This window comes from Melanostigma gelatinosum (assembly GCF_949748355.1).
Source record: "Melanostigma gelatinosum genome assembly, chromosome: 17".
NCBI lineage: Eukaryota > Metazoa > Chordata > Actinopteri > Perciformes > Zoarcidae > Melanostigma > Melanostigma gelatinosum.
In genome coordinates, this window is record NC_136650.1 from 5,175,183 (window position 1) to 5,190,384 (window position 15,202).

At 39.9% G+C, this 15,202-nt stretch overlaps 1 protein-coding gene across 1 annotated transcript; it reads left to right on the plus strand.

Moving 5' to 3' along the window:
• The first annotated feature begins 1,232 nt into the window (after positions 1–1,232).
• LOC306791117 (T-cell differentiation antigen CD6-like) lies at positions 1,233–12,532 on the plus strand. Its single transcript, XM_079287743.1, has 13 exons — positions 1,233–1,307; positions 2,826–2,903; positions 4,881–5,162; positions 7,006–7,320; positions 7,657–7,971; positions 8,642–8,722; positions 8,946–9,080; positions 9,752–9,868; positions 10,046–10,168; positions 10,406–10,477; positions 11,333–11,506; positions 12,200–12,310; positions 12,395–12,532. The coding sequence occupies exons 1-13, from the start codon at positions 1,265–1,267 to the stop codon at positions 12,487–12,489; spliced, it is 1,941 nt and encodes a 646-aa protein (XP_079143869.1). The 5' UTR covers positions 1,233–1,264; the 3' UTR covers positions 12,490–12,532.
• Positions 12,533–15,202: the final 2,670 nt, after the last annotated feature.

Sequence of the window (15,202 nt, forward strand, 5' to 3'; positions counted from 1 at the left end):
AGTATTATTAAGTCTTAAATTCAATAGCAAAGTTATAGAAAAACAACATCTTACATTCACTTCGTCCTTTTCTTTTTGTTTCTGTCAGTTGTATTTTCCGGTCGGCTGTGATGGGCGGAGCTACATAACAGCACAGCCAATAGGAGAGCGAGTTGACTCGAGCGCGTGCGCCCGGACCAGGATGTAAACAAAGCAGGCAGCTGTCAGAGCTGTCAGTTAGGGAAGTCGAAACAGAGCTGCTCTCCTCCTCAGTTATACAGCTTTTAAAACTGAATCATGTTTGTTCAAAAGTCACAACACAGACTTTATATACCGTACATCTCCTCTGCAGAAATATATACAAATATATTCATTTTTATTTAATACAGATGCAAATATGTTTATGCAGATACATGTTTTTTTCCAGAAAAATATACTATGTTTTGTCATTTAAATAAAACAAGAAATATAAACCCGTCCGTTAACAGACTAATCAGTTTTACCATGAGATGGTACTCAACATTTTGGCAATAAATGTGCACCACCACGGACTGGAGGTTTTGTCGCCCCCCTCTGGTGAAATGCAGGTATATAAAACAAGATTCAACTTTATTCATCCCGTGGGAAATTGCTGTCCAGCAGTTGCAATACAAAGTTGGAACTTAAGAGTGCAAATATAAAGAGTGCAAATATAAAGAGTGCAAATATAAAAAGTGGAAGATAACAATATTGTGCAAATAACGTGCAAATCCGAAATGTATACAATATAATGCCATATACTACATACTTCATGTGAAACCTTTTGTAGCTCAAATTATTTTCTTTATATCCTAGCACTGTAGTATGATTCCCTGACTGTTTACATGACATCACGTATTATGCTGATCATATAATTTAGTTATACATTCATCATCAAACACACAAGAGAATATTTAGCATCATTAAAATTCATTTTTATGTCATATTACCTACAAAAACATCTGTACACCATAAGTAATTTCAATATAACTATAACTATAAATACTGCCCTATGATCCCTCTGAAGATAAATTATCAGCACAATGTGCTTATTGTGTAATAGGCTTCAGCATCATGAATATGGTTGAGTCCTGATAATTTATCAGTGACAAAGCAGCGGGCTTCACTTCCTGTGATGATGCCCTGTGGTAAATGGGAAGTTCTGTCTATCAAATACAGAGGGAACACGAGAGGAAGCCGCACTTAGTGTCAACTGGCTCAGCATAAAAGAGACAATAGAAGCTGTTTCCCGCTCTCTGTCGACAACATGAAGCTGGTTTTAATTGTGCAACTGAGCTGTCTGTGTCAAGGTATTGTATACAGTTTTATACATTCATAAACTTGATATGTAAAAATGATTCACAAACTGTTAGTTCTGCTCTGAGGTATGGAGTGAAACCGTCTGTAACAGCGACGTTAGATTTATTTTGGGTATATGAAATTATATTTATATTTAATATGATTTTTCCTAATGTGTTAACACTAGCAGCGCATAAACATGTTACAATTTAGTCATAAACAACTGAAATATGTAGTAAGTGAAAGTTGTTGTCGCAGAGGCTGGTATTGTCTCTTTTCAAAAACCTTTTTTTTCTGATTTGTGTCACGAGTTGCACTATACATTTGACATGGACAAAGAAACACACTGCAAACTACACAAAACTAAAGTATTGTGAAGTTGGCTTTTCCTTATTTTGTGTATTTCAGAAGAAAAGCAGTAGGTTCTGTACATATCTTTGGTCCATTTATATTTGCTCTTATTTATTTCTTTGTACGTTTGAAGTCTACAAAAGTCTTAGAAAATGTTTTGAAGTAAAATAAGAGATGGTGTGGAGGTTCAAATTATTCAAAAAAGATTAAAACTGAAACAGATTGATTTTGAATTTAATTTTTTATATTTCACTTGTTAAATCCTAATTTTCAACCATTTTTTATGGCAGCCTTAGGAGCATGCTAAATTGTATTTCACTACACATACAGTTTATTTTGAAAAACTAAAACTAGGGCCCTCTTTTTGTCGAAACTCTACACACAAAAACAGACATACAAAAACAAAAACATCTTGCATCTCTTGGAAACACTTCATTCAAAACGATATAAACACACAAAACACCAAAAAAATTGTTTTTCCCCCACATGCCAACTGCACACGTATGTGCTAAATATAAAACAAAGTCATCCAGAGTCTTTGGCATTTTCATTTGTAGCACGCTGTAAATAAAAATGATGAACACAAATGCAATGTGTTTTTTTTATTCTCATATACTCTTAACAGTGTCAGACACAATTACTAACTGAAGATACTGTACACTATACAGTATATTGGAATTGCATTCCTCTAACTCTTCTATTGATGTGCACAACAAAGAGCAAACCCTGTATCTTATGGATAGTGTTTTATACCTCTCATTTCAAAGTGATCTAATTTTACAGATGTGCATTCTGGGTGCAGGTGATTGATAACTGAGACTTGTATTTCAGTGGCAGGGCATGTGTGTGTGACAAATAAACCTGTGAATCATTTCAACCTATTGGTGCTTCAGATTCAGTCACAGGGAGTGGAAAACATAAAGTTAAGTATTGAAAGAAGAAGAAGATAAATGTGGAAGATCCCACACACCGGAGATAATATATTGGTGATCTGGTCTCGGACCTCTTACCATATTGCACTCCATCCACTTGCTGAAAGACAAAAGTCAGACATTTGGTCAAGCGGTTATTCATCAAAGGTCCTGTGGTAAACACATGGTGTGTGGCTATTACAGGCTTGATGCTCACATTGATACTGACAGTGAAAGGTAATGAGTCTTTTCCCATCTGCATTTCAGCGTTGCAAAACTCATCCACTCAAATAGAGCGTGCTGATGTCCGGGTGACAAGAGGGAGAACACAAGAGGAAAACAACAGTAAGCTACATTTTTCTGTCTCTCTCTGACACAAACAAACAAACACAGTTATAAATAATTGTTTGTAACACTTTTTTGTCCACAACCAAAATAAACACTTAATGCAAAGAGAATATAAATATTCTTCTTCTTATTGTCACAGGATGTGGGTTAACCTGCTTGTGAAACGCATCATGTCGGTGAACTTTGCAGATGCAAATCAAACTTGGGGTTATAGCAAAGCTGTCTCTCCCACGCATGCAACTCAGCAAGCGAGCTTTGCTGCTGGTCGTTGCTGTGCAGCTGCACACCCTCAGTCACACATTTCTGTGGCAGAAACCTTTCAGTCCAATACACTTTACATTCAGAGTCAAGAACAACACAGAGTCCCTGTCTGGTAATTCGAGTTCTCTGTTGAAGTAGCCGGGCAGGCCGCGCGTGCTTTACGCGCATGGTAGTTAGTGCACGCCCCGCGGCCTACCCCACTGGCTAGCTTCGGAGCGGCCACTTTACACTGGTCTCACACGGCGGTTACAGATGATAAAGAAGCGATAAAACCGTCCCAACCAGCTCCAACCGGACGGCGTCGCGGAAGCATAGCAGCCACCCTCCGGTTCCCCCTCAAGTAAAACACTGTTCGCGCTGCCAGAACTTTGCCCTTGTTTGCACTGTTAGCAACGTTAGCCGGTTAGCCACCTGCTCAGCCATTGCCATATTTAGAGCCGTTGACAGATTTAAAGATTACAATAAATATGAAGGTAAGTGTGACAGTAAAAATGAACAAAATTGTGTGGGGGAGAGAGAGGGCTGTGTAAACTAGGTTCTGGCCAGAATCACACCAGCGCCATTGTTGGTGAGACCTGTGTGTGTCAACCACTGAGCCACCAGAAAATAATATACAATGTTGTAAATGTATTACAACTGAGAATCACATTTGGAAAATCTCACTCACAAACTGTTGCTAAATGAATGCAGATAGTATTAAACAGTATGTTTGAATTAGCCAGGTTCATTACAACCTTACACCATCAGTAATTGGGCCAAAAGTACTCAGGCACATAGACTATTACATTTTCAAATTGTGAATAGTTTATAGAATATTTAGATGTTTCATTACTGTCAGTAAAAGGAAATGGTAGAAATGTATCTATTTATCTATAAGCAATTAACATAATACATTTTACATGGAAAATAAACCCTCTGCTACTGAGAGCGTATTTTATATTCAAAAACCCGAGCAACAGTATTGTAGATTTGGCAATGTGTTTCAAAGGAAATACTTCAGCTTCTTTAGGTAAAGAAGTTGTCTTTGATTTGAAGTTTTAATGTGTATCATTTTCATTTGGAAAACCCTTTTTTCCAACAACAAATACCTTCAAGTGTTACATACACAGATGTTGCGGAAGTTAAAACTAATTTGAAAGATTAGAATGAAGAGAATTAGATCGCGGTGGGCTCAGGATGTGGTCTCCTTCCACCCACACTGCTCTGATCCACGAGAATAAACTTGAAATAATTGACATTTGGTCAAATGGTTGCTCTTTAAACGAGAAACTTCTCGATCAGTACATGTGGTTCGATGTGTTTAATGTGGTGTGTTGGGTGGCCTGTGTGGAGGTCACTGCCAGTGAAAGTAACTACCCGGCCAATCCTGCATACACCATCCTGGTGCTGGAATAACAAGAAAACCAAACGTGCATTAATACGCAGTTGAAAACAGTTCTCAACAAATGCACTATTTCCTCCTGTTTGAGTAAAGTTTCCGAAAAAACTACAGTGCCCAGCTGTTTTGGGAAATAACTAAGCTTTTAAAGAAACAAAACTATACATTTGTGACACATTGTTAAAGATGTTACGTCTGTAGAAGACAGACAGAGGAGGGAAGTCTGAAAGTATTGAGAAACTGACCACAATAAGAGAACAATCATTTCTACTTTTGAGTTTTACTGGAATAATCACCACATCAGTCATTTTGTGTTTCTGCTTCTGTGTCCTCAGGTGACCCTTACATTCACAAACTTGCTGGTAAATGCCGCTTTACGCTGAGGATGCGTGGAAACAGAAGCAGTGATGTGGCGGCATTGTCAGCGGACTCTACAGATGTGCTCGTTGAACAGATGTGTCAGGATCTGGACTGCGGCAGCATCTATCATGTGAACAAAACCAAATCACCTTCCAATGCCACCTGCTTTCGCGACTGTTTGTACCGAGACGGTCGTTTGCGGAACTGTTCACAGAGTGGAGGCGCTAACTGCATCCTGATTGCTGAAGCAATTTGTGGTAAGAGTTTTGTAATTTATATTTTTAATTTAATAGTATATGTTATGCAGATTATAGGATTGTGATCAAAATAATCTTGATTTTTATTTTCCATTATAAAAAAATATCGTTACATTTACTTGTGAATTCAGCTATGTAGGCCTATTTTTTTTTTTTAAGTTCTTTAGTCCACTATACTTGGCAAACCTGTTACACATTACTTTACTTTTATACTCCACTTTATTTTGGAAGCCAATATTCTACTTTTTACTTCACTACATTTATTTATACAAATGAATACAAAATATAATTCAACTAATAAATGATGATGTAATATTTTGTATTACACTACACCAGTGGTTCTGAACTGGTCTGGCTGCGGGACCCACCATCACCCATTAATGACAAGCCGGGACCCACTACCCAAATTATCTATATATATATAATACATATAATTTCAAGAAGTCTAGTAGTAGTAACGTCTCTGTGTAGTAAACAACTGTCAAATCAAATAAAGAAAGTACACATCAAATGTATTTTAACAAATATTAATCTAATTTTTCAAATTTAACTGGATGAATTATAAATAATACATAGAAATACATAAATAAATGTTCTTCTCATTTAAAGTAAAATAACGGCTGGATTAAAAAATAAATTACGAAACAAAATTCTATTTAGAAAAATAATTTTCACTGAATTGTCCTGCAGCTTTAAACTCAGTCCATTCAGGATGAAATGAAAAAGCCACAATATTATATTTTTCTCATCTTCTAAAAAGAGAAATTAGTATTTGAAGAATGTCCAGTCAGAGTCTAATGACACTGGTCTCTCTGGCCATTTCTCTCTTTTGGAGATCGTCCTATGATTTGACTTTCACGACTCACACCTCAATAAACAGTCCTGCTCTGCTCATATATCCTCGTCTCTCCCAGTGTGTCACGGTGTGTGTACATCTCACTCAAGTCAGGGAACTTGTCAGAATACTCATATTCGATTGGCTGAGCTTCATCACGTGATGTGTTGGTCGGTGTTTTTCCTGCACCGCTGAACAAGTCCCGTAAATGCTGGAATAATTCCGCTACATAAAAAAATGCCCTTCAAAATAAAATCACAATTCTTTTTATTTTTTTTGTCAGGCAAAGGCCCGCGACCCACTGAAAACGGGTCCGTGGCCCACTTTTGGGTCACGACCCACCAGTTGAGAATCACTGCACTACACAACAGCAGTGTTGTAGTCAAGCCCACCCAACCCGAGAGTTCCACACAATACACTGCATAATACTGTATATCATTTAAATAATTAGACCGTTCTGCATAGTGATTGCTTTTACTTTTGGTATAGCGTATGTACTTTCACTTAAGTAACATTTTGAATAGATGACTTTTACTTGTATTACTACAGTATTTTTTATACTGTACTTTTACTTTCCTTTTACTGCTAAGAAAACGATCTGACACTACTTCTTTCACCACTGCAAAAGAGTGTGTTCTTATGTGTGCCTATAAGACCCCCTAGACATAATAACATAAATCGGCTAAATAAATAAAGCCTCTCTCGGTTATCAGTCCAGGCAGATGCTATTCTAATGCAAGTAGTGAATCAATCAATCTATTTTCTATTGATTCCTGCATTGATGAGGCTACTAATGGCCCTTTAAATTGATAAACTGATAGACTGATGGACTGATAAAAGATAGATAAATGTACTTATTTTAGAAGAATTTCAATTCAGTCTCTCTACTTTTGTTCAATTGCTTTAAATCTTGTCAAATAAAGTGCCATAAAACTATTTCCCAGGCTTCCTCAGCCCTTCATCATAAACAGTAGCAGAAGTTGACAGCATGATCTTGTCCTCCTTCAGGCCACCAGGCTGTGCGGCTGGCAGGAGGGGAAGACCGCTGTGCTGGGCGGGTGGAGCTGTGGAGAGACGGGAGGTGGGGCACCGTGTGCGATGACCAGTGGGACCTGCGAGACGCTGACGTGGTGTGCGGCCAGCTCGGCTGCGGTTACGCCCTCAGTGTGACGGGACAGGGCGGCTCCTTCCCCCCGGGCAGAGGACCGGTCCACCTGGACGAGCTGAAGTGTACCGGTAGAGAGGAGAACCTGTGGGCCTGTCCGGCCGCACAGGACGACCCCGACTGCGGACACAAAGAGGACGCTGGGGTCGTATGCTCAGGTCGAGTTAAAAAATAATTCTCATACAGAAAAATACAATTATAATGAGAAAGTTACTAGCTTCCTGTGGTTGAACACTTCAAGGTTGACCTTGGATGGAAACTTAAAAAAGTCCATGCACAACAGAACCAAGAGTGCACAGCCATGCTAGCAGCTCTGTGAGGCTGTTCTTGGGCATAGAGGTGCTTTGAGCTAATGGCCAACACCAGCGTTTAGCAAGCAACGCTATAGCTAACACTAATGTTTACCATGTTCAACATCTCAGTGTAAGGTAAGCATCCTAACATTTGCTAATCAGCACTGACCACCACGTGAGACTGAGAGTTTGTGTCTGCAGAGATGAGAGCAGTCAGACTGACGGGAGGTCTGGACCGTTGCTCTGGTAAAGTGGAGGTCCACCGCAATGGCAGCTGGGGTACTGTGTGTGATAACTGCTGGAACAAGAACATGGCCTCCATGGTGTGCTCCATGCTGCGGTGCGGTGCCGAGCTGCAGAAGTTCACCCAATTTCGTCCTTCTCTCGCCCTCAACGACGGGCCGCTGTGGTACTATCAATGCCATCCAAACATGCAGAGTCTGTGGCAGTGCACGGAGTTCGTCAACCATATGCAGCTGTGCAAGACCTCAAAGGCATCTGGGGTCATCTGTAATGGTGAGTGACGCAGTGTTTGTTCACGAGGTACGTTTTCTCCAACATCAACAATAACACAGGTTTTGTTGAATCGGCTTCGTATAAGGCAGCAAGACCTGATGTCTTGGCTTAGACACAGTAATACACAGGGAACGGCAGATGTGAAAGCGACATTACATTTATCATTTACTTTTCTGCTTGTACAGGAATCAAAAGCAGCTGTCAACATGTGTTTTATTAATTTAATACAAATTATTTCCTTTTGTAACCAGCCAATTTAGAGCTCTTGTGTAAAATGATATTCTCATTTCAATATTTGACTTTTTTGTCAATCAATAAATAGCTGGTGATTTACAGATGCCTCTTAAATTATGTTTTCATCAAAGCTAAATTCCAAGATTGACACATTTATGGTGTAAAATCCAAAAATAATGAATTTAGTCAGTACCCCTGTAGGTTCAGTATTCACAGAATCATATCGTTCGAATAGAACTATGTAAATGGCACTCTGAGATTTAAAAAAAAAAATGAAAAGTGCGTTACAAATAAAATACATTATTATTATTATTAAATTCATGTTGAGCTCATTCTGCGTATATGTAAATAAAACAGGTGAATCATTTCTTCTCTTGATTTGTCCGCTCATATCCAGATTGTGTTGAACTTAAAATATGATGTTGTTGTCCTGCAGGTTCCCTCGGGTTTCCTGCAGCCACCACAGCCACCACAGCCACCACAACTAATGCGACTGTATTGACCAGGTGGACGACTGGTAAATATTTGATCTTTTTATCTTATTTAAAATAGACAGATGTCACATGATGTTAATAAATGTTACTTAAAATATCCTTTCACCTATTTAGGAGGATAAGTAGGACAACGCAATATGTCTCAGTGTGACGTTCAGACAAACACTTATGTGACTCTTACATAAACCGCCAGAAAGAACAAGAATGATGTGTGTCTTCTTTTTTTCTTTGTGTTAATGCCGAAAGGAGCAACCTCAGTCGTTGGTGCTGAAGGCTTCCACTTACGGCTTCCAGAGCTCATCGGCACCATCGCTCTGGCTCTTCTCCTCGTGGTTCTCGTCACAAACTCGGTGCTGTGCTGCCATTACAGAAGACGACACGGTCGGTTCTCCTCCCTTGTTGTGTTACTACAGTGTTACTACTCTTTACTACTCTTTACTACAGTCACGTTGTGATTTTTAATTTCTCTACACGTGATTTACAATCATTCCTAGAATGTCGAGGATAAGTTGTGAGCTAAATCAGTGAAATCATATACGGGATTTGATTATTATGTGGCCTCAGTTCCAGATATCTTGTTGTCTTCATGAGATTGAAGTAAATGGTTGCACAACGTTTCTTCAGTATACTTTCTAATGCTACAGACATTTCTACCTTCATTTCCTTCATTTGGGTGGTAGAATAGTTCTTTTTCTTTTTTAAATCAATTCTGAATGCCTTTATATTTTCTTCAATCTTTTTTCATTTGTAATTGTACACATATTATATATACAACTTTATATAAACAAAATTAGCAGTTTATTGGCTTTTCTGTGGGAAAAAACCCAGATACAGACGCATACTATTATTCAAAGAAGAGTATTTTTTTGTCTTAAAAAAGTCTTAGAGGATCCTAAATCTCCACGACAAACAACAACAGACCGTATTAATGTTTCTCAAAGCACAGCACATCTACCGGTAATTTGACCCCATCTCTTCAGTATTCTTCTGACCCGACAGCACCAGTTAGAGAAGCCAACACTTGGCTTCATCCTTGGTTACTGTGTCCACAGCTGTCTTGCTCCAGCAGACTCGCAACAGCTCACGACCGACCTCCGAACATCATCACAACAGCTACCAAGGTGCCGTCGACCTCGTTAAGGTCACTCCCAACCCACTGCAAACAGAAGGTCAGTGGCTGAACATTTGATAAATACGACCAATAAAAGACTATCCCTTGGATACGAACACAACTTAGACATTTCTTTCTTAATACCGTACACATATATATGTATTTATATAGATGCATCGTAGTGAGAAAGTCATTTCACCAAGTCCTGTTTTTGTTGTGTGTTTGTCTCAAAAAGTCCCCTCCAATCCCAGGTATTTTTGGACCCAGCTTAGTAGCGTTGACAGCACGTCAGTAGATACAGACTATGAGCAGTATGAGCCAAGCAATGAGCCGTCTGTCCCTTTATCAACCTTTCGGAGTGAGATACTTTCTTTTATTTCCTTTTGTATTCATCCCTGTGTGCTGCTCTGTCTTCGCCTCTGTTAAGATCTTCTCTCGCTGTGTTGCTGCATTTTGCAGTTGAAGCTGCTCTGCCCTGTGCGTGTGTGTGTGTGCGTGTGTGTGCGCGCAGTCTTTGCAGATCAATGTTTGCTGTTTGCACCGATTGTTTGCAGGATGGCTTGTGATTAAAACGTGTGCATCGTTTGGTATCCAGATTCTCAGCGGTACAGAGCCGACGTGAACCCTTTGATGAGGCCCTCAGGTCTCGACAGCCTCTGCGAGGAACGTGAGTCACTGTTCGTCTGCAAGGATGCCACAGAAACACAGCAACACTTTGCAGATCTCAAATACACACAGTCATACCTGATCAGCAGTAGGGAAGAGGATTTAGACACGGAGAGGGAGTTTTTATAATGACTGCGACTTTCTGAACCTATTATTCGTGTTTTTTTATTTTGATGTATTATGAACATAATTTACCTTTCACATAGTCATTTATTTACATGTTTCCTATATTTCTTTATGCTTATATATGATAGTAATAGTAACCAACTTTCCCCTGAGGATGAATAATTTGTTTCATGAATCTGATTTTCGTTCAATTGAACCTTTTATTTAACAGGAAATCAAAGAAATATTTTGAGTTGATATTGGTTTGTTTTGGTTTTTATAACACACACGAAATATTCACAAACACACACACAAAGAAAAGAAGTGACAATTGAATGATGCCACACATATTTAACTATAGCAAATACAGTAGTACTCATTACACAAAAAGTTAGATTTTTACTAAAATAATTAGGAAATGAATCCACCTCTCTTTCAAATAAAAAGTATTTATATCTGTTTTCAAAAGTTGTAATAGGTCCTAACTTTGTCTCACATTATCTGGGGAGCTGTTTCAACTGTGCCTTAATATACCTATTTTATACTTATGGACTCCAATAAGCTCAAACTCCTGTTAATATGTCAGTGTCGGACAATGTAAGAAACGTTTTGTTTCTGTTTTAGTCAGCAAAAATGTATTTAACCTCTGGGCATTGTTTTAACCATAGAGCTAAATTATCCCTTTCAATCATTTTATTATTTTTTTTTTTATTATGATTATTAGTGTTATATTCAAATTTTTATTTTCCAGCTCCTGAACCCACAGAGGAAGCGATGGGAGTCTTTACGGGCTGCAATGGCGGCCCCGCAGAGGCTCCATATGCCAGAGTGTCAAAGATCTCAGTGGACTCATTCGGCACCTCCAGCACCTCCTCTGGGGAATGCTACGAAAACACAGACAACGGCTACGTCCTGGTCACCCCAGGTCAGTCCCATTCATGCTTCCCTTCAACTAAGTTACCATGAAAAAACAACTAAGGGACTGTGTTCAACATTCTAAATAGTGGCTAGAATATTCACACCTTTATTATGTCTGCCATTAATGTCACACTACAGGAGTAGTGGCTTTGAGTGGCATTGAGATGAGAAGATCAATACCTCATGTCTGTATGCAAAATATCAAGCTACAGCTAGCAGGTGTATTTTGTTAACTATGGACAGAACCAGGCCAGCTGTTTCCCCCTGTTTACATATACAGCATATGTATATACTGTATATATTACTATACGCTACGCTACATGCTAAGCTGAGCTAACTGGCGGCGAACTGTTGCTTCATATTTGCATACATGACATGAGGTCCGTGCCAGTCATCTCTTGTAACTCTTCCCTGGAAAGTTAATTAACTGAACTATTCCTTCAAGATTTACATTACTACTAGTAGTCATTTTGTATTGATACTAATTTAGATTTTTAAATGTAAGATTCATCTTTTTGTACATGCAGTCCTTCCCTAAACTAAATCTGTGGGTGTTTGCAGCGTAGAGTCAAGAAAAACACACCCATGACTTAGAGGTGGGAGGATGTGAAAGTAGAAAGCCAACCTGAAACTGTTCAAAAGCTTTCACAAGATAGATGACACAGAAGATGTATTCCCTGTGTGCGCTCACAAATGACAGATTCAGGACCTGCCCAGTCATCTGTCGTCAACCATGCCTTTGACCCTTCAAAGCTCGTCGACAGCAAAGGTCAACTTTACCCGGCGAAAACGACCGACCTGCAGAGTTCAAGTAAATGTCACCAAACAGATATTACGCTTGTGTAAAAATGAGACCTGTAACATTTGCTGATCGCTGTCATTGTGTAATCATCAGGTGACGAAGACGACGGCCCCGTCTACTCTCCCGTGAGCCCCGACCAAGACTCTCCATCTGAGGACGACTACGACGACATCGGCACGTCTCAGTAACCAGAGGAGGTAACTCAAGAGACTAGAGAGTGCGGGACTGGAGCTGAGAACTGCACAGAGAGGAAGCGTGTACTGTAAGCACCTGTTTTGAGGGACGAAACCCAATGACTAGCTGCGGTTTCCTGTGAACCGCATTAATATGTTTAACGTACAGGTGTTGAGACTCGATGTGTGATTGACCCACTGCAGGTATCACAAAAACATACTGGTGCCTTTTTTGCCAGTCGCCAGCACAAACTGTTTTGAAAGCCCTGGAATGGTGCATTCAATGATGCTCAGACATCTGACAGTCAGATGCCATTGACAGTTGGCTATGAAAGGCATTTCTGTCCTAAATCTAAAACCCTGGAGAAAAAAACGAGAAGCAAATGTGGCTGTTGTGAAAAGGATGATGTGCGATTGGCATTGCCATGCAAATATAATTTAGCAAAAACAAATTCAACAAAATGTTCACTGTGACGCACCAACGACCACCAGGACGGTAGGACATCAAACTGAGAAGTTAAGGCATATTTAGCTATTCTGTGAATGTAGTGGCAACTGTAACATATGTATGTTTTTTATTTTTAATATTTAACAAATTGTGTATGTAACTAATAACTAGTATGTGTTCAATCAATGTGCTAATGTTTGCTTTGTATTTTCCTGTAGAGATCAGTACATTCAAACTGTAGAGTTCCTACGTGATCTCTAGAACTGTGACGTGCACTACATGGCCAAAAGTATGCGGACATCCGAACATTCCACCCATATGTGATTGTTGAACGTGTCATTCTAAAACGATGGGCTTTGTTCTGCTGCTGCAACAGCCTCCACTCTTCTAGGGAGGTGTACTACAAGATTTTAGAACCTGGCTGCAGGAATTTGATCCCATTCAGCATCCAGCACCAAGAGCGTTCATGTTGAAAAAGGTAGAAAGTCGTCTTCAAAAGCACAAGAATATACAACTGTTTGCAGTCGTATGAACGTTTCCCAACAACTACAATAAATGACCCCAGGCCAAATGCACACAACAGTAAGTGTCCTTATACTTTTGGCCATATAGTGTGTTTAAATAATGTTTGCAACACATCATCCGGGTAAAAGTGTGATCAAACTATTGAATCCTACCACAAGGTGGCACTATGAGCTTGTAGGTTTTGGGGTTTTTTTCTGACTGGAATAAAACCCTCTCATATAAACTACAAACACAAACAAACTTGTAATGCCATCAAATATTTGCCAAATAAATGTTATCCAGGCTGTGACACTTTTATTCAAATACATATGTGTGCTAAGCGAGGGAGAAGTTGAAAACAACGCTGTGTGAAAACGTTTCTGAAGGGGAACTCTGGATCCTGATCAGGGGCCAACATAAACCGTCAGCGCGGTTTGAAACCAGACCTGGCACGGCTCTTCTCGGTCCATTACGTCTGCAGCAGCTGCGGAGCATCAACGCTTCCCCCTGATCCAAAGTGATGCCTTGAATCAAAGTGATGTCTTGTTTTTGTCGAGGCAAATATGACAAACTGCTCTCGAAAGCACCTGTGCAACTTTGAATAGGGGGCGGGGGCGATGAATGCAACAGATGAGCGTGGATTGGCTCGGCTAACGTGAGAATCAGGGAGTGATGATGCATTAGGCTGATAACCCAGCAGAATTGGGTGTTTTTTGACTGGAAGGTATTTGACACAGGAGGATGAGTGTGTGTGTCGGGGTGTGCGGAGGGGAGGATGGGGGGAGAAAAGGAGGAGGTGGACGGAGAAGCCGGCAGCGATAACGCGTGTCTGAGAGAACCGTGTATTGCACTCAAATTTAGTCCAGAGCTCTGCGTCGAGATAAACTGGCGAATTAACGACCAGATCTTATGAAACTCAATCTCTTTCACATGCCGGAGAATCCAGCACACTCTCACACACACACACACACACACACACACACACACACACACACACACACACACACACACACACACACACACACACACACACACACACACACACACACACACACACCACAGAGATTCCATCTAAAACTATGCAGCCTGATATATTACAGATCCTCATCCGACAGTTTGCTTTTGTTTTATTCTGCTCTGAGAGATCGATTTACAGGCCTGATTAACATCAAGGGGAAAGAAATGTAGCACACCAGTATTGCAAGTCGCTTGTAGTATTTGAGGGATTAGAAGATCCACCCTCTGTTTTTACTTTGTTCATTAAATCAGTTACAACAACGGATTACGGCTCCATAAATCCGTAAATTGCTTAAAGTGTCCCGACAACAGATCCTCCCCGAGTTTAAACTTTTGAACTCAGTTTGATGCTGGAGGCCTGGAGACGACAGTACCTGCCTGCAAACAGTATGAGTGGCACAAGCTGGAATCACAGCTGCAGCAGCTTTGAGTTAGGACTCTCTTTGAGACAAAATGAAAAATGTAATCATTAAAAAATAATGTAAAGAGTATTACAACAACAAGAGTTTGGCCAGCTAGTTTTTGGGGCTTTTTAGCGCAGGAAGTTAGTTGATAACCACGTCTTACACTCTGGTAGAGCTGTTAAACGGGCCGCTTACCCCAAAATCATAAATACTGTTCATATTATCATCCTTGTTGAATATGTTTTGAGCTGTTTCATGTAGGAACTATTTCTTTCAACCATAGTTCCTACACAAAACTGCTCACAACAAGTGATCTGAGTCTGTGCATTATCTTGAGTAACCCGGTCATGATTTC